Source organism: Babylonia areolata, chromosome 1 (assembly GCF_041734735.1).
Source record: "Babylonia areolata isolate BAREFJ2019XMU chromosome 1, ASM4173473v1, whole genome shotgun sequence".
In the NCBI taxonomy this organism is placed as follows: Eukaryota; Metazoa; Mollusca; class Gastropoda; order Neogastropoda; family Buccinidae; genus Babylonia; species Babylonia areolata.
In genome coordinates, this window is record NC_134876.1 from 102,622,454 (window position 1) to 102,642,098 (window position 19,645).

The window sequence follows — 19,645 nt, forward strand, 5'->3', positions numbered from 1 at the left end:
AGTGGTCTGGACACTAGTCATTCATACAAGAAAGTAAACCGAAGTCCATGTGCAGCATGCACTTAAAGCATGTAAAAGAACCCATGGCAACAAAAGGATTGTCCTTGGCAAAATTCTGTAGAAAAACCTACATGTGTAGGCAGGAAAAAAAGAAGTGAGAAAAACAGGGGGTGGCACTACACTGTAGAGGCACACTCTTCCCATGGAGAGCAGCCCAAATTTCACACAGTGAAATCTGTTGTGACAAAAAGTAATACAATACAATACAATAAAATGTAATGTAATACAGCACAGCATAGCACAGTGCAATACAATGCAATACAGTACATTACAACACAGCACAATGCAATACAACACATCACAGTACAAGACAATACAGCACAGCTCAGCATAGCACAATGCAATACAATACAATACAATGCAATACAATACAATACAATGCAGTGCAGTGCAGTGCAGTGCAATGTGATACAGCATAGCACAATACAATACAATACAATACAATACAATACAGTGCAGTGCAGTGCAATGCGATACAGCATAGCACAATACAATACAATACAGTGCAGTGCAGTGCGATACAGCATAGCACAATACAATACAATACAATACAATACAATACAATATAGTGCAGTGCAGTGCAATGCGATAGAGCATAGCACAATGCAATACAATGCAATACAGTGCAGTGCAGTGCAGTGCAATGCGATACAGCATAGCACAATACAATACAATACAATATAGTGCAGTGCAGTGCAATGCGATAGAGCATAGCACAATACAATACAATACAATACAATACAGTGCAGTGCAGTGCAGTGCAATGCGATACAGCATAGCACAATGCAATACAATACAATATAGTGCAGTGCAATGCAGTGCGATACAGCATAGCACAATACAATACAATACAATACAATGCGATACAGCATAGCACAATACAATACAATACAATACAATACAGTGCAGTGCAGTGCAGTGCAATGCGATACAGCATAGCACAATGCAATGCAATACAATACAATACAGTGCAGTGCAGTGCAATGCGATACAGCATAGCACAATGCAATGCAATACAATACAATACAGTACAGTACAGTGCAGTGCAGTGCAATGCGATACAGCATAGCACAATGCAATACAATACAATACAGCACACCAAATGCAATACAATACAATACAGCACAGCACAGCACAGCACAGCACAGTACAGCACAGCACAGCATAGTACAATACAACATAATGCACTACACTACAGCACAGCACAGCTGAACACAACACAACACAATGAAATGCAATACAGTACAATACATCGCAGCACAGCATAGTACAACACAACACAACACTGCACAAAACTCTGCTGTCTGCTGTTCCAGACAACCTGGATGCCGATGAGAAGTCTGAGAGTCCCAGCTTTGCAGCGTCCCTGTCGCCCATTGTGCACATCGTCCCCACACTGGCCACGGTGGGCAACGGACTGGAGCTGAAGTGTGGTCTGGCTGCCAAAGGAGCCAACGTCGTGTGGAGGAGACAAGGCGTCAACATCCGTGACCTTGCCAACGCCACTGGGGAACTGATGGTTAGTGTGTGGGTGTTTGGGTGTGTGTGTGTGTGTGTGTGGGTGTTTGGGTGTGTGTGATGGTTTTATTCTGAAAGAATTGTGTTAATGTGTTATCATTGATGTTGTTATTTGTATTATTGTTATTATTATAGTTTTATTATTATTGTCATTATTGTTGTTACTGTTATTATTACTAATGTTGTTGGTACCATCGTTATTATGATTACTATCAGTATGATGATGATGACAATCATGCTTATTATTTTTTCCTTGTTATAATTTCCATTATCATCATCATTATTATTTTATTTTTTAAATCTACTTATTTTATCATTATTATTATCATTGTTATCATCATCATTACAGTTATTATTATCATCACTATCACTATGACGATGACTGTACACAGAGAGCGTGTGATGGTGTGTGGCAGGTGCTGGACGACGGCTCTCTGTTCTTCAGCAAGATGGGCGTGCACCACATGGGCAACTACTCCTGTGAGGATTCCGCAGACAGCTCCATCTTGCAGGTCCATGCTCTCAAGGTTCAGAGTAAGTTCTCTTTGGCCGTATTCTTCTTGAAGCTGAAGACTCACATGTTTGATTTTGACTTCAGAGTAAGTTCTCTTTGGCGGTATTCTTCTTGAAGCTGAAGGCTCACATGTTTGATTTTGACTTCAGAGTAAGTTCTCTTTGGCGGTATTCTTCTTGAAGCTGAAGGCTCACATGTTTGATTTTGACTTCAGAGTAAGTTCTCTTTGGCCGTATTCTTCTTGAAGCTGAAGGCTCACATGTTTGATTTTGACTTCAGAGTAAGTTCTCTTTGGCGGTATTCTTCTTGAAGCTGAAGGCTCACATGTTTGATTTTGACTTCAGAGTAAGTTCTCTTTGGCCGTATTCTTCTTGAAGCTGAAGACTCACATGTTTGATTTTGACTTCAGAGTAAGTTCTCTTTGGCCGTATTCTTCTTGAAGCTGAAGACTCACATGTTTGATTTTGACGTGTATAAAATGAGAGTGAGGAAAATGTCCTTTTCGTTTCTAGGCGTGGGATGGTGGTGAAGTGTGTGTGGCTGTGTGACAGGAAGTGAAATGGAAATGTGCACATGCTGTCTCTCTCTGTCTCTTTCTCTCTGTCTGTCTCTTTCATTGTACATGTGTGCTCTGGACTAAGTATTTTATGGATGTACATTATGATCAGGAGTGTGTGTGTATGTGTGTGTGAGGGGGAGTGGGTGGGGGGATGGGGGGGGGCGGTGTATTGTGTAAGTTGCGTTATAAAAAGATTATTATTTCTGAGAGGTTTGATTGATAGTAGGAATGTAGTGTGGTGATGTATACTGTATAAGATTACTAGTGTGGATTTTATATTAGATTTTTTTTCTCAGCATAGAACTTAGCATTAGCAAACCTTTTCAGTTCAGAAAGGGTTAATGATCAAATCAGAGTGAACTTCTTTTGTCTTTTGTTTGTATGATGTTTCTTATGTTGATGGGGCTTGAGTGTTGTTTGTAACCTTGTATCTCAAAAATATGAAGGAAAAAAAAAACAATAATAAGAAAAGATCACTTGCTTAGGTATTTTCTGAACAGAAAATATCTGAAACAAAGCCATTTAGTTTACTTTGAAGCATCATAGGCTATACTGTTATCATTTTTTGTAAAAACAAAAAGAAACAAACAAAAAAATAATTTTTAGCCGTGACACTGACAAATCCCCTTGTAATGTTCATAATTATTCCATTGTTTCCAGTGTTTCATAATTATTCCATTGTTCCCAGCACTGCAAGAATCCTGATTTCCTTTTTTTGTCCAATTTTGTATTTGTTTTAAATAATGATCACTGACAATAACATCTACATCAGTTGGATGGGGGAAAATAAAGAAGAAAAAAAACAACAACAAATAAGCAAACAAGACCCAGGCATTTCAGAATTGGTACTAACAATGCATTCTTGTTTAGGGGAAAAAACCCCAAAAAAAACCCCACAAACAAACAAAAAACAACAAACAACAATGATAACAACAACCAAGCAAAAGAAACCAGCAAACAACCTGTGAATGTCTCACACATACAGACGACCGCCAGAATATTATGCATTTTGTCAGTATGTAAGTGTAATAGTTCTAAGAAATATTTGATAATTTTCCACACTATTCAATGTGGATGGATTACAAGCTAGTTACCATGCATTTTAATGTTGTGAATCACACTGCACCCACATACCTTTGTGACTTATTTTGATCTGTACTCTTAGATCTTTGCGCTCAAGCTGCTGAATTTAGAATGCTGACAATTCCTCAAAGAAACCAAAAAATGCCATGGTCAGCACTCTGCCTCCTATCTTGGCACAGTTGCATAGAACAAGCCCACCTTTTCAGTCTGTCACATGGATACCAGTTCAGTTTAGAAAGTCTCTCAAAACACATCTGTTCCAATCTGCCTACAATTTTATTGACTGATGCGCGTCTTGAACTTTTGCTGGCTGTGTGTGGGCATGGGCAGGTGGGTTTGTGTATGTTTGGTCGTGTGCTCATGCTTTTGCATACATGGGTGTGCTTGATGCATGTATGTTTATATTGAACTGTTCCTTGTTTATATTGAACTGTTCCTTGTTTATATTGAACTGTTCCTTGTAAATGCCATGGGCTCCCAGCCTGGAAGGTGAAAGCATTAGTGTGTAGTGTCGTCATTATTATTGTTATGATAATTATCATTATTATTGATATCACTGCTATTAGTGGTAGTATTGGTAGTAATAGCAGTAGTAGTAGCAGTATCATTATGAATATCATTGTTATGATTATCATTATTATTAACATTTTGATCGTCTCCTTCCTCATCACAGTGCCGCCCATCGTGAAGGTGTCGCCGCACTCCCAGATCCACCTGCCGAAGCTGAACGCCAAGATGAAGTGCCACGCAGAAGGCGTGCCCAAACCCTCCATCAACTGGCACAAGAACAACGTTCCCATCACTCAGGAGACTCACCACTACGCCATGGAGGGTGAGAATTCACTTTTTTCTTTCTCTTTTTCTTTTTTTTTTCCCCACATGGGGTGCCATGGTCAGCGTATATTGATTGATGAATGGAGGAGATTGTGGGTTGGAAGTCTTCAGTTATGCTGTTTTTTTAGTCATGTGCTGTAAGTATCTGTGTGTGTGTGTGTGTGTGTGAGTAACGTCCGTTCTGTGCAGCTAACTACAAAACGGCAGTGTGATGCACACACAACAGCAGCAAAAACATATGATTTTCCTAGGCTTCCTGTCATGTACATGTTGTAGGGTGTGACTGCCACAATTTGTTACATCCATGTGATGGGCGCAGTGGCCGAGTGGTTAAAGCGTTGGACTTTCAATCTGAGGGTCACCGGTTCAAATCTCGGTAACGAAGCCTGGTGGGTAAAGGGTGGAGATTTTTTCCGATCTCCCAGGTCAACGTATGTGCAGACCTACTTGTGCCTGAACCCCCTTCGTGTGTATACGCAAGCAAAAGATCAAATACGCACGTTAAAGATCCTGTAATCCATGTCAGCGTTCGGTGGGTTATGGAAACAAGAACATACCCAGCATACACCCCCCCAAAAATGGAGTATGGCTGCCTTGATGGCGGTGTAAAAATGGTCATACATGTAAAAGCCCACTTGTGTACATACGAGTGAACGTGGGAGTTGCAACCACGAATGAAGAAGAAGAAGTTACATCCATGTCACACACACAGGTTGAGTGTGGTCATCCTGAACAGTTTCATTCTCAACTTAGCTGGGACCATTTAACGGCATTTCCAAACCAGACTTGTGTGTGGATGCGTTTGTTTTTCTTTAGCCTTGAAAACCTTAATCAACACATAAATCAGCCAGTTTAAAATCAGTCAGTTCATCTGTGTGAAAAAATCTGTTGGCTCAAAATCAGTTGGTTGAGCTGTTTACAAAATCAATTAAAAATAAATCGGTTAATCTGGATGCACAAAGAATTCCCAGATGGATGAATAAAGATGTATTGGTATTGCATTGCATTGCATTGCATTGCATTGTATTGTATTGCATTGCATTGCACTGTATTGCATTGCACTGTATTGCATTGCTTTGTATTGTATTGCATTGTGTTGCATTGTATTGTATTGTATTCTGTAAAAAATCAGTCAGTTCAAAATCAGTCTGTTCATCTTGGACAGATAAATTGGACAGAAAGCGAAGTGTGATGATGTGTTGTTCCCCAGATCATGATGAACTGCTGGTGTTCAACACAGACTCTCAGAGGGACAGAAAGCTAAGTGTGATGATGTGTTGTTCCCCAGATCATGATGAACTGCTGGTGTTCAACACAGACTCTCAGAGGGACAGAAAGCTAAGTGTGATGATGTGTTGTTCCCCAGATCACGATGAACTGCTGGTGTTCAACACAGACTCTCAGAGGGACAGAAAGCTAAGTGTGATGATGTGTGATGTGTTGTTCCCCAGATCACGATGAACTTCTGGTGTTCAACACAGACTCTCAGAGGGACAGAAAGCTAAGTGTGATGATGTGTTGTTCCCCAGATCATGATGAACTGCTGGTGTTCAACACAGACTCTCAGAGGGACAGAAAGCTAAGTGTGATGATGTGTTGTTCCCCAGATCACGATGAACTGCTGGTGTTCAACACAGACTCTCAGAGGGACAGAAAGCTAAGTGTGATGATGTGTGATGTGTTGTTCCCCAGATCACGATGAACTTCTGGTGTTCAACACAGACTCTCAGAGGGACAGAAAACTAAGTGTGATGATGTGTTGTTCCCCAGATCACGATGAACTGCTGGTGTTCAACACAGACTCTCAGATGGACAGAAAGCTAAGTGCGATGATGTGTGATGTGTTGTTCCCCAGATCACGATGAACTGCTGGTGTTCAACACAGACTCTCAGAGGGACAGAAAACTAAGTGTGATGATGTGTTGTTCCCCAGATCACAATGAACTTCTGGTGTTCAACACAGACTCTCAGAGGGACAGAAAGCGAAGTGTGATGATGTGTTGTTCCCCAGATCACGATGAACTGCTGGTGTTCAACACAGACTCTCAGAGGGACAGAACGCTAAATGTGATGATGTGTTGTTCCCCAGATCACGATGAACTGCTGCTGGTGTTCAACACAGACTCTCAGAGGGACAGCGGAGCCTACAAGTGTGTGGCCAAGAACCAGGCTGGCACTTCAGAGGACGTCGCTTCCGTTGTCATCATGAAAGACGAAAAGTCATGGGGATGTGAGTAGTGTGTGTTCAGACTGGGCCTTTTTTTCTTTTTCTTTCTTTGTTATAAAGAAAAAGAATATGAAATCATAGTGAAAGATACTTTTTTCTTCTTACATATTTAGACAAAGTAATTAAAACATAAAAAAAAACACAACAAAAAATGACTGAAGATTCCTTTTCTACTGCTGATCAGTTGTTCTGTTATGTGTCAGCATTAATTGATATTGAAACACCATTTTGTACTACTTGAACTAATTTATGAGGATTGTTCTGTTTCTGTTTCAACGGGAGTGGCTTATTCTCTTCAGTATTGTTTTATAAACACAGTGCTGTTTCTGTTTTGACAGTGAATTATTGCCTGCTGAATTGTTTTATAAGGACAGTGCTGTTTCTGTTTTGACAGTGAATCACTGCCTGCTGAATTGTTTTATAAGGACAGTGCTGTTTCTGTTTTGATAGTGAATTATTGCCTGCTGAATTGTTTTATAAGGACAGTTCTGTTTCTGTTTTGACAGTGAGTTATTTCCCTCAGGACTGTTTTATAAGGACAGTGCTGTTTCTGTTTTGATAGTGAATTATTGCCTGCTGAATTGTTTTATAAGGACAGTGCTGTTTCTGTTTTGACAGTGAATTATTGCCTGCTGAATTGTTTTATAAGGACAGTGCTGTTTCTGTTTTGACAGTGAGTTATTGCCTGCTGAATTGTTTTATAAGGACAGTGCTGTTTCTGTTTTGACAGTGAGTTATTTCCCTCAGGACTGTTTTATAAGGACAGTGCTGTTTCTGTTTTGACAGTGAGTTATTGCCTGCTGAATTGTTTTATAAGGACAGTTCTGTTTCTGTTTTGACAGTGACTTATTTCCCTCAGGACTGTTTTATAAGGACAGTGCTGTTTCTGTTTTGACAGTGAGTTATTGCCTGCTGAATTGTTTTATAAGGACAGTTCTGTTTCTGTTTTGACAGTGACTTATTTCCCTCAGGACTGTTTTATAAGGACAGTGCTGTTTCTGTTTTGACAGTGACTTATTTCCCTCAGGATTGTTTTATAAGGACAGTGCTGTTTCTGTTTTGACAGTGAATTATTGCCTGCTGAATTGTTTTATAAGGACAGTGCTGTTTCTGTTTTGACAGTGAGTTATTGCCTGCTGAATTGTTTTATAAGGACAGTTCTGTTTCTGTTTTGACAGTGACTTATTTCCCTCAGGACTGTTTTATAAGGACAGTGCTGTTTCTGTTTTGACAGTGAGTTATTGCCTGCTGAATTGTTTTATGAGGACAGTGCTGTTTCTGTTTTGACAGTGACTTATTTCCCTCAGGATTGTTTTATAAGGACAGTGCTGTTTCTGTTTTGACAGTGACTTATTTCCCTCAGGATTGTTTTATAAGGACAGTGCTGTTTCTGTTTTGACAGTGAGTTATTGCCTGCTGAATTGTTTTATAAGGACAGTTCTGTTTCTGTTTTGACAGTGACTTATTTCCCTCAGGATTGTTTTATAAGGACAGTGCTGTTTCTGTTTTGACAGTGAGTTATTGCCTGCTGAATTGTTTTATAAGGACAGTTCTGTTTCTGTTTTGACAGTGACTTATTTCCCTCAGGATTGTTTTATAAGGACAGTGCTGTTTCTGTTTTGACAGTGAGTTATTGCCTGCTGAATTGTTTTATAAGGACAGTGCTGTTTCTGTTTTGACAGTGACTTATTTCCCTCAGGATTGTTTTATAAGGACAGTGCTGTTTCTGTTTTGACAGTGAGTTATTGCCTGCTGAATTGTTTTATAAGGACAGTGCTGTTTCTGTTTTGACAGTGACTTATTTCCCTCAGGACTGTTTTATAAGGACAGTGCTGTTTCTGTTTTGACAGTGAGTTATTTCCTTCTGCACTGTCACATAAGGACAGTGCTGTTTCTGTTTTGACCGTGCTGTTTCTGTTGACAGTGCTGTTTCTGTTGACAGTGCTGTTTCTGTTTCAGGACTGTTTCTATTTTGACAGTGCTGTTTCTGTTGACAGTGCTGTTTCTGTTGACAGTGCTGTTTCTGTTTCAGGACTGTTTCTATTTTGACAGTGCTGTTTCTGTTGACAGTGCTGTTTCTGTTTCAGGACTGTTTCTATTTTGACAGTGCTGTTTCTGTTGACAGTGCTGTTTCTGTTTCAGGACTGTTTCTATTTTGACAGTGCTGTTTCTGTTGACAGTGCTGTTTCTGTTTCAGGACTGTTTCTATTTTGACAGTGCTGTGGTGCTGTTTCTGTTCTGACAGTGCTGTTTCTGTTTTGACAGTGGGTTACACCCTGCCGGACTCTGGCCTGTTCATGGTGTTCCACAAGGAAGGCTACACAGTCTACAGCCCTGACGACTGCCTCCGCACCCGCTCTGTCCACAAAGACTTTGGCTTCTTCAAGTTCATCCCGGACAACCTGGATGGGCCTCTGCGACTGTGCCCGGACGACCGCGACTGTAGCTGGGGCGAGGTGGTGAACGTGAAGAACAGCTTTGTGTACGCCAGTCAGCCCGACATGAACCGTGTGGTGGTCATCGAGACGGCCAAGAAGTGGGTCCCCTTGCAGGTACTGTCGTGCGAGGGATTGTGTGTGTGTTAGTGATTGTGTGTGTGTGTGTGTATTTGAAAGTTGTTTGCCTTGTTGCAATGCCCCATGCTTCAATAGGACTTAACTTGAAACGTGTGTGTGTGAGGGTGTGTGTGTGTGAGGGTGTGCACATGTGCCTTGTTGTAATCCTCCATGGTTCAACAGGAATTAAAAGTTGACTAAACTTGTGTGTATGCAGGTGCATGCCTTGTTGCAATTCCCCATGCTTCATAAGAATTAAAATTTGCCTAAACTTGAAATTTGGTGTCATATACTGTACCATGTCAAACTGATGCAAACTAGGCCTATGTGAAACTCTGTGTGTGTGAGTGTGTGTGCAGTTGATTGCCTTGTTGTAATCAAGTGTGTGTGTGTGTGAGTTGGTGTGTTTGTGTGTGTGTGTGTGTGTGTGCGCGCGCGTGCGTGCATGTGCACGCGCTTGTGCGCGCAGTTGAGTGCCTTGTAATCTCCCATGCTCCAGTAGGAATTAAAAGTTGACAAAACTTGAAACTTGTATGTGTGTGTGTGCGTGTGTGAGTTGGTGTGTTTGTGTGTGTGTGTGTGTGTGTGTGTGTGTGTGCGCGCGTGCACAGTTGATTGCCTTGTTGTAATCACCCATGTTTCAGTAGGAATTAAAAGTTGACCAAACTTGAAACTTGTATGTTTGTGTGTGTGCACACAGTTGCCTTGTAATCCTCCATGGTTCAATAGGAGTTAGAAATTAACTAAACTTGAAACTTGTGTGTGTGTGTGTGTGTGTGTGTGCAGGTGATCGCCACAGACAAACAGCCGATGCAGCTGCACTATGTGGAGCACCTGGACCAGGTGTGGGTGCTGTGCTGGAACGGTGGCAACGACGACAGCTCCAAGACCATCGTCGTCATCCGTGACGCAAGCAAGATTGTCCAGCACCGCTCTGTGCACACCCAGCCTGTAGGCAACCACTTTGATCAGGTCAGTGGGTGGCTCTTGGCTAGTTGAGTGTTTGGACGAAAGGGAGGAGGGAGGGGGCTGGGGTGTGGGGGGGGACAGAGAGGGGATGAGAGAGAGAGTGAACCAACAAGCATCAGTCCATAGCCATTCAACCTGTGGTTGAGTGTTGGGATTAAGGGGAGAGGTGGAGAAGGGGTGACAGAGACAGCAAGCATTGCACCATTCTCATTCTGCATGTCGGCAACCACTTTGATCAGGTCAGTAGGGGTAAAGGTAGGAGTCACGGCTAGTTGAGTGTCGGGACAAAGGGGGAAGTGGGTGAGAGAGTGAGAGAGAGCAAGGTAGAGAGACACAAGAGAGTGAGCATCACTCCATGTTCAGTCAGCTTGTCAACAACCAATTCAGTCAAGTCAGGGGTGTCTCTAGGGTAGTTGAGTGTTGGGATTAAGGGGGTAGATAGAGAAGGGGTGAGGGAGAGTGAGTGAGACAGAGAGAGGGGGTTTCACTTCATGCTCACCCAGCCTGTTGGCATCCACATTGATCAGGTCAAGGGAGGGGTGAGGACAGGAGTCTTGGCTAGCTGAGTGTTGGAATTAAAGGTGGAGATAGGGGGTGGAAATTGCAGCCTACGAACACAGAAGAAGGAGAAGACGAAGGGAAAAAAACCCAACAATTAATGTTTTCATTTACCTTCAGATCCAGGCCCTGTTCATCGCGCCCCCTAACGACCTGCGTCACGTGTTTGACTACGGCTACGTGACCCACAACGGTCAGCAGGGCCTCACCAAGCTGGACCTGGACAACATGCTCTACGTCAAGGCCGTGGACCTCTCCTCCTATGGCTGTGTGCCCCGCTCCCTGGCCTTTGTCCCCATCGGTACGCTTAACAAGACGTCTTTTGTCTGTGTAACTGTCCTGTGGCTGTGTCCCTCACTCCCTGGCCTTTGTCCCCATCGGTACGCTTAACAAGTCGTCTTTTGTCTGTGTAACTGTCCCATGGCTGTGTGCCTCGCTCCCTGGCCTTTGTCCCCATCGGTACGCTTAACAAGACGTCTTTTGTCTGTGTAACTGTCCTGTGGCTGTGTCCCTCACTCCCTGGCCTTTGTCCCCATCGGTACGCTTAACAAGTCGTCTTTTGTCTGTGTAACTGTCCCATGGCTGTGTCCCTCACTCCCTGGCCTTTGTCCCCATTGGTACGCTTAACAAGACGTCTTTTGTCTGTGTAACTGTCCTGTGGCTGTGTCCCTCACTCCCTGGCCTTTGTCCCCATCGGTACGCTTAACAAGACGTCTTTTGTCTGTGTAACTGTCCTGTGGCAGTGTCCCTCACTCCCTGGCTTTTTAGTATGGTTAACAAGAAACATGAATGGTTAAGAAGAAACATTTAGGGTCGCTTGTGTGTATGTTATATTGCTGTCTGCCTCACTCTCTGGCTTTTGTACCCATTGGTACGGTTAACAAGAAACTTTTAAGATGTCTTTTTTTGTCTGTGTATCTGTCCAGTAGCTGTGTGCCTCGCTCTCTGGCTTTATAGTATGGTTAACAAGAAAAACATAAGTACTTTTGCCTGCGTATCTGTTCTATTGCTGTGTGCCTCATTCTTTGGCTTTTATGCCCATTGTTTCAGTTAAATAAAAGTATAGATGTCTTCAGTTGTGGATGTGCTGTTTGGTCACTGTAAATGTCATATCCAGAAAACTAATCTGATGTAAATGTCATATCCAGAAAACTGATGTAAATGTCATATCCAGAAAACTAATCTGATGTAAATGTCATATCCAGAAAACTGATGTAAATGCCATATCCAGAAAACTAATCTGATGTAAATGTCATATCCAGAAAACTGATGTAAATGTCATATCCAGAAAACTAATCTGATTAAATGTCATATCCAGAAAACTAATCTGATGTAAATGTCATATCCAGAAAACTAATCTAATGTAACTGTCATATCCAGAAAACTAATCTGAAGTCAGACCGCAGTACACTGACTCAAAAAAAAAAAAAAAAAAAAAAAAAATGTGCATGAGCATCTTCAGAAAAACAAACTTGAAAGCACCTCTGTCTGTAATATTTGAGAATGTCATTTTTCAATAACAATAGACTGTTTATCTGAGACTTGTATTTTGAAGGGTTTAAAATAAATAGAATAATGTATGATAATAACACACACACACACACACACACACACACACACACACACACACACACACACACTACCTTACTCAGTTATATAGGTATTCTTTCAGGTGATAAGTTTTCGCCTGTATCACAAATGCAAAAGTGGAGGGGAGACAGTTCACTTGGTTCCAATGGCACATTGTCAGCAAAGACGACAGAGTGAAGGCAAACTGACGATACTGTGATATTTAAGACAGTTAATTCACAGATCCCAGCCAGACAGAGTGAAGGCAAACTGACGATACTGTGATATTTAAGACAGTTAATTCACAGATCCCAGCCAGTCCGTGTGAATGACTGGTGCGAAAGCGCTTTGATTTGTCTCTGCACAAGATCCAGCGCTATATAAATACCATTATTATTATTATTATTATTATTAAGACAAAACTGACGATAGTGTGATATTTAAGACAGTTAATTCACAGATCCCAGCCAGTCAGAGTGAAGACAAAACTGACGATAGTGTGATATTTAAGACAGTTAATTCACAGATCCCATCCAGTCAGAGTGAAGACAAAACTGATGATACTGTGATACTTAAGACAGTTAATTCACAGATCCCAGCCAGTCAGAGTGAAGACAAAACTGACGATAGTGTGATATTTAAGACAGTTAATTCACAGATCCCATCCAGTCCTCTTTCAGCAGCCATGTCCTCTCAGCTCCGTGTTCGCCTCCGAATCAGTACTAAAATTGTCCCACATTCTGTAATTGTTGATGCCCTGCTCTCATGGTGACCCCTGTTTCCCTTCCGCCAGGCGGCCATGTGGTGGTGGAGTGTGTGTCGCTGCTGAACCACCAGACCCTGCAGGTGGTGATGGACTACATCACTGACGCCGTCGTCTCCACTGCCGTGCTCTCTGGACACCCCTACGTCTCCCCAGACTCCCGCCACGTGGTCACCGTCGATGACCTGACCGGCAAGGTGTCTGTGGCTGGCGTCAACAATGAAGGTGAGGCTGGGGTTAAAGGGCCTCTAAACACCAGGTTCTCTGCTGCAGAATGTTTTGAAACATGTTGCTGAGTTAAACGTCCCCAAAACTCAAGGTTCTCTGGAGCAAATGTATTATTATATTTGTGCTCAGTTTACTTTTTGGGGGGGATCCTCTGAAGAAAATATTGAAGGACTGGTCAGATAGGGGGCATTTCCTAGACTTGTATTCATGGAATATGAATGAACTTGTGCCTGATTTTCTTTTCCAGGTTTCTTTTTATTCAGGTTCTCCGAGATCGATATTAACAGTGTTTTCAATCCTGATGTTAAGGTGGACCACGGCATAGGTTTTTCACCAAAAATCATTAAAAAACGTGTTTTGGGATTATACTTGTATTTGGTCAAACAATGTCTCTTCTTTGCATTTCTGTCAACCATTTTGCTCAATTTGACCGATTTCATTGCAAATAAAATCATTTTCTGACCTGGGTGTGTGTGAAGTTTGAGCGAATGTGACAAAAAACTCGAAGTTTGCATCGATTTGGACAGCCTGGTGCTCGCGATCTGGTTTGGAAACCCCATCTTGTTTGGTATCAGTGTGAAGGTCATTCACCGGTCTGTCTTCTCATTGCCATTTCCTGTGGAAAATTCCACTCACGGAAACACACGAAGAGCAAATCCGAAGGAACCCGAGAGGCATTTTTTAGGGGTTGTGGCTGAGTCGAGGTTTCTGATTGGCTTGTTGGAGTAAAAAAATAGCCCATTGGCCCAATCGGTCATGTGACTTTTTCCAAGATGGCGTCTGTTTTCATCACGGTTTCAATCGACACACCAGTTGCCTAAGATTTTGATCGAAATTTTCTACTAAAAGTCACGGACAATGCCAAGACACGCTGGAAAGAAGTTTAGGACTGTCTTTGCATTCGGCAAAAAGAAGAGAAACCGAAAGATTACAACACAAGCTGAAAAAAAGTCTGCCGAAACAGCGACCGACTTAGCGGTGCCTTCGACATCGACCGGCGTCAGTGAAAGCACGCCGCTTCTCAGTTCGAAGAGAAAATTGGACGTTTTCACCAGAAAACATGTGTGTACGGGTGACAGTGACTCCAGTTCAGACGAAGAACCACCGTCAAAAAAAAGTGCATCAGTTCCCGAAGTACAACTTCGCTCGGGACAGCCACAGTCCTCACAGAACATCATCGTTGATGTGTCAACATTGGACTGCTTGGTGTCGTCAGTTCATTGTGGAAAATGCATATCAAAGGTTTGTGGAAAATAATATAATAGTCTACAGATATATAATATTTAATAAATATAATATAGTATTCTATTTTATTTCAGGAGTTTTTGTTTTGTTTCATAGCAAAAAAAAGAAAGAAAAAAAGCCATCTGAATACCTTTCTTCTTTTTTTGTGAGCCCATTGATTTACTTCTTTCTTTTTTTTTTCTTCTTTTTTTTTCAAGTTCTTTGATTTTTGTTTTCAGAGGCAGTTTTTATTTTTCTCAAGTATTGAAATACTTTTCCAAGTAATATTTCTGTGGATTTTTACTGAGTCTGACATACTGTCAGTGTGTGTGTATGTGTGTGTGTGTAAAAAAAAACTGTCAGTCTGAGTCTCTTTATTCTCTCTTTCTCTCATTCTTTCTCTTGTACCTTCAATTCTCACACATTTGATTTTTTTTTCAGGTCTCTGTATTTGAAGATGAGACAAAGAGGATGGGGTCAGCATGCAGTCTGGAGGTGAGGTGTGTTTCCTGTGGCGCTGTGATTCCAGGGACACAGACCATGACATACAATAAGGGATACAATAAGGGATCTACCGCCCTTCTGGATGTGCTTGCTGAACTGGATCTTGTGGCTGGGAGCAATGCAGAGATGTTTGCAGAGAAATCAGATATGCTCAGGGTCAAAACAGCAACCAGAAAATCCTCTGACAGAGCAAAACAAAAGAGGAAAAAAATTGAAACTGTGAGACGTCAGGAACGTGAACATCGACGGGCAGATGAGGGAGAAGTATACGCCCCAGGAGCATTTTGAACAATCAAGTAACTGAAAAAAAACCCTCTCTCACCACTTAGTGATATTGGCCAAGTGCTATTTTCCTGTGTATTATTTTTTTTAGTGTGTAACTATGGGTTGCAGTTTGTGAGTTCTCAACACAATCTTTGAAGGCGTTTTTCTCAAAAGTTGAATTTCTGCTGCAGGTGCGTCAGTGGCCCACGTGTAACAATTGATACAGTGAAAATATTATCATAAAATTAGGCACACTGATGTAAAAATGTGTGCTGAGTGCAATGAACATAGTTAGAACTCTCTACCTCTAGTAGTTTTTTTCATAGCAAGTGACTAAAGCATACAAACGTGAATGCATAATTTTATGCGTTTTTGACAAGACCGAGAACAATGCTTGTGGACAATGGGCATCTGCTTTTGTGATCATTGCACTAAATGATGTCAAAACAAACTGTTGAAATGATGAGAATCATTATGTAATGCATGTGTTCAGTGCTGCAAATGGGCCAAATAACCGTGTGTATTTTTATGATAAAATTATCATATCTTCATATCTGTTTGACTTATAATCTTCAAACTTAGCACAGATGTCTATATTAACATCCTGAGTATGTGTACCAAATTTCATGCAGATATCTTTAGTAGTTCCTAAGAAACAAAAATTAGCTAAAAATGACGCAGTGGTCCACCTTAACCTGTTGGCCATTAGCAATAATGATAATGACTATTCCACACCTCACAGCTCTGGGACGTATCCACACACCAGATGGCACAGCACAGCACAGCACATGAGGCAGTTACATCATCAACTGGGGTCTGATGTATGGACAGGGACAATTTTTGTCTCAGACTATTGCGAAGTCTGAGACTTCAAAGTCTGAGACTTCGGGAAGTCGGAAAATCGTATGTATGGACAGAGACTTCACCTCAGACAACGAAGTCTGAGACAATCGACAATTAGTCTGAGCCTACGAGGTCAAACTATTTTTAGATGGGGAATAACCGCTCCGAGTGAGTCATTTCCGGTTCAGTGCGCACCGTGTTTTTGATCGTCACCCTCTGGGTAGACATTTTAAAGGGTTTTTTCACCCCCTGTCGGAGATTATAAAGGGTTGTGACTGGTGTGTAGTGTGTGCGTGTATGTGTGTGTGTGGTGCGCGTGCGTGCAAGTATCACTGTATATACAGTAGTGTGTGCGTGTGTGTGTGTGTGTGTGTGTGACTGTGTGAGTAACTCTCTGTTACTAACACAGCACTCGATACTTGAAACTGAAGTGAATATTTTTTTTCAATGTGCTATTGATTCCTTACAGTCAGCACAAAGAAAGAAATATATTGATAACATTTTACCGAACTTCTCTAATCCAGCCATGGTGATGCTCTTCGCTAAGCCGTTCTTCGTACAAGCTGAGCCAGTCAGCATGCCAAGCGCAATGCGGCGTGGTAGGCCTAGAAAAACTTGCAGAAAAAAGCATTCGAGTTAAAGATTCAACTCCTCGAACAGGAGGTCAGTGAAGGTAAAAAGAAGCGTTTTTTCTCAGAATCGGAGTGAAATTATTGACCTTGATTTGACCTTGATCTTTATATGACACTGACCTCTCTATGACCCTGACAATGTCAGTGTCAAGCTGTTATTCTAATTCAAGGTACCTTTTTTTCCTATTTCTTTGCTTTGTGGTCTAGAAATCCGAATTTGATTTCCAGTCTCATCTTCTTTGAGCCATTGACCAAATCAGAAAGCTTGTATAACTTCCAGGCTTCATATATGTACATTTGAGACTGGTGTGTGTGTGTGAGTGTGTTCTTTGATCCATGTGCTTGTGTTTTTGTTTGCTTTATTTACTGACTTTAAGACAAGTCATCTTAATAAAATATTAAAACTGGAAAAGATTGTCTGTCTGTCTGTCTGTCTCTCTCTCTCACTCTCACTTGTTTATGTGTGTATCACTTAGTACCTGTTTCAAAAATTTTCCTGAATAATCCTGTCTCGAACTGCTTTCCCAGCTGCTGTCCTTGCTCTTTCGTTGCCAACGTTGGGTTCGTCGTCTTCGTCAGCGCTGTCATCATTGCTGTCACTGGATGATGAATCAGAAGAATCACCCGCAGGTGGAGGCAGACGCAAGTGCCTTGCCTTGTTGTGCAGCATAAAGCAGACAATGATGACCTTGCAGGCCTTTGTAGGTTGAAAACGAAGTCCAACTCGCAAGCAGTGCCAACGTTGTTTGGTGACCCCAATGGCCCTTTCAACAGCTGTACGTGCTGAACTGTGGGAGAAGTTGTACTGTCTTTCCCTTCTTGTGGCTGGATTTCTGACCGGGGTCATCAGCCAAGGTCTCAACATATACCCGCTATCACCGAGGATGATTCCATCCACTGGTCTCTGGTTCCTCTCAAAATCCCTGTAGAGTGTAGACAGACGAAGGATTCTGGCATCATGAACTGACCCAGGCCATCTGGCAATCACGTTCATGAACACGAGGTCAGCATCACAAACCACCTGAAACAGTTAATCACTTTGTAAAACTAAGACTTGCAGGTTAAAAAAAGAAAATACGTTGCAGCCAAATTTAATATATCTATCATCATGTACAGTATCACACACTCACTTTCTCATTTTGCCCTTCTTGTTACACAACACTCACATGCAACCCAATTTATTTTATGTTTAAACCTCTCATTCTCTCTCTCCCTCTTTCTCTCCCTCCCTCCCACCCCCCACCCCCGCCCCTCTCTCTCTCTTACACACACACTACAAAATCCATGTGTCTTATACAAAAACGCACATCCACCCATACACATTCACTCACAGTTTTGTTCCAGTCATCTGTAAACATCCACAAGCTCAAAACTGTCATTAGGAGCTCTAAAGTGCAATACGAAAAGGAAATACAGGCTGTCACAGAATATTCAACAGACAATATTAACACGACATAAAAGAGTCGTAAAGATAAGCAGTCGAAATTCAGTCCAAAAATGCAAGGCAGGCCTTGAAGTAGGCCTAGTTGTTAACAAGTTTAATGATATTTATCAGTAAGTGAATAAAAATAAATACATTTATTGAATAATTAACACATCAATGGAAAAATAAATAAATAAATAAAATATGCATGATTGGAATTCAGAAAAAAATAAATAGACCTGTAAAGAAATAAACATTAATAATGATGATTTTGACAAAACTGGTAATAATAAACAGAAAAAAGCAACAGCAGCAGCAACGACAATAAGTAAACAATGATAAAACAACAACAACAAATAATAAGAAGAAGAAGAAGAGAGAACATGCAAAAATATAAGTAATGTATATCATTCGAAAAGTATATGTGATTTGAGAATAAACAAACTTACATTTATGGAGTGGAAATTCTTGCGATTGACGAATTCGTGCTCCTGCTTATGTGGCCTTTGAATGGCCACATGAGTACAATCGATGCAAGCAAATACACGGGGGAAACCACACATGTTGAAAAACTTCACCATGCTGTTGTCCGCTTGTCGCTGGGTTGGTGCCCTTATGTATTGACGAGATAGCCCGAAGAGAGCATTTGTCACTCGTGTGATCGTCCGACAGACCGTACTTTGATCAACCCCGATGAGATCTCCTACTGTATTTTGAAAGGTAGCAGTGGCATAGTACCTCAGTGTAAGCAACACTTGCAGCACAGGAGTGAGTGCGCCTGTTCTAACTGCTGGAAACTCCAGCTCCTCTTCAATCTCGGTTGTCAAATCATAGATGGTTTGACGATCGAATCTAAACTTCTTATAGATTTGGCGATCATCATAAATTTCCATTGGATGACTTCTGTCCCTGAAAATCCGTGGTCTTCGGCGTTGCCTCCGTCGATTGTGTGCGAGAAAGATGACTGCCGCCATATTTGTTTTGATAATAGGCCGAGACAATGGCCCGTCCGCCTGCTCTTTCGCGGGTGTAAATTTGGGCTGGTTTAGTCCCAGCTTTAGACTGAGACTTCGTATTGTCCGGGTCCATACATAGCTACAAACGCCGTTTAGTCTCAGACAACTCATATAGTCCCAGACTTTCCGTATTGTCCCTGTCCATACATCAGGCCCCTGATGTGTTCAGTCAGTTGTCTGTTCTGCAGTGTTATTTTCCTACTTAGCCTTGTTTGTGTATCTTTTGTGTGGCTTTGAAGTTTCTTTTATCCTTTTTATTTTTTGAGGATAATGGCAGAATAGATAAGACACTTATCTGTCAA

At 41.6% G+C, this 19,645-nt stretch overlaps 1 protein-coding gene across 4 annotated transcripts in view; it reads left to right on the plus strand.

Annotated features, from left to right (window-relative positions):
- The window catches only part of LOC143290370 (follistatin-related protein 5-like), a 121,058-nt gene that overhangs the window by 91,676 nt on the left and 9,737 nt on the right, over positions 1–19,645 (plus strand). For all 4 annotated transcript variants that reach the window (XM_076599766.1, XM_076599758.1, XM_076599775.1 and 1 more), the window contains 8 exons: positions 1,377–1,579; positions 1,995–2,112; positions 4,408–4,566; positions 6,658–6,798; positions 9,061–9,347; positions 10,137–10,322; positions 10,998–11,178; positions 13,240–13,434. In XM_076599766.1, the coding sequence (XP_076455881.1) occupies positions 1,377–1,579; positions 1,995–2,112; positions 4,408–4,566; positions 6,658–6,798; positions 9,061–9,347; positions 10,137–10,322; positions 10,998–11,178; positions 13,240–13,434 (1,470 nt within the window). The remainder of the gene's footprint in view (positions 1–1,376; positions 1,580–1,994; positions 2,113–4,407; positions 4,567–6,657; positions 6,799–9,060; positions 9,348–10,136; positions 10,323–10,997; positions 11,179–13,239; positions 13,435–19,645) is intronic.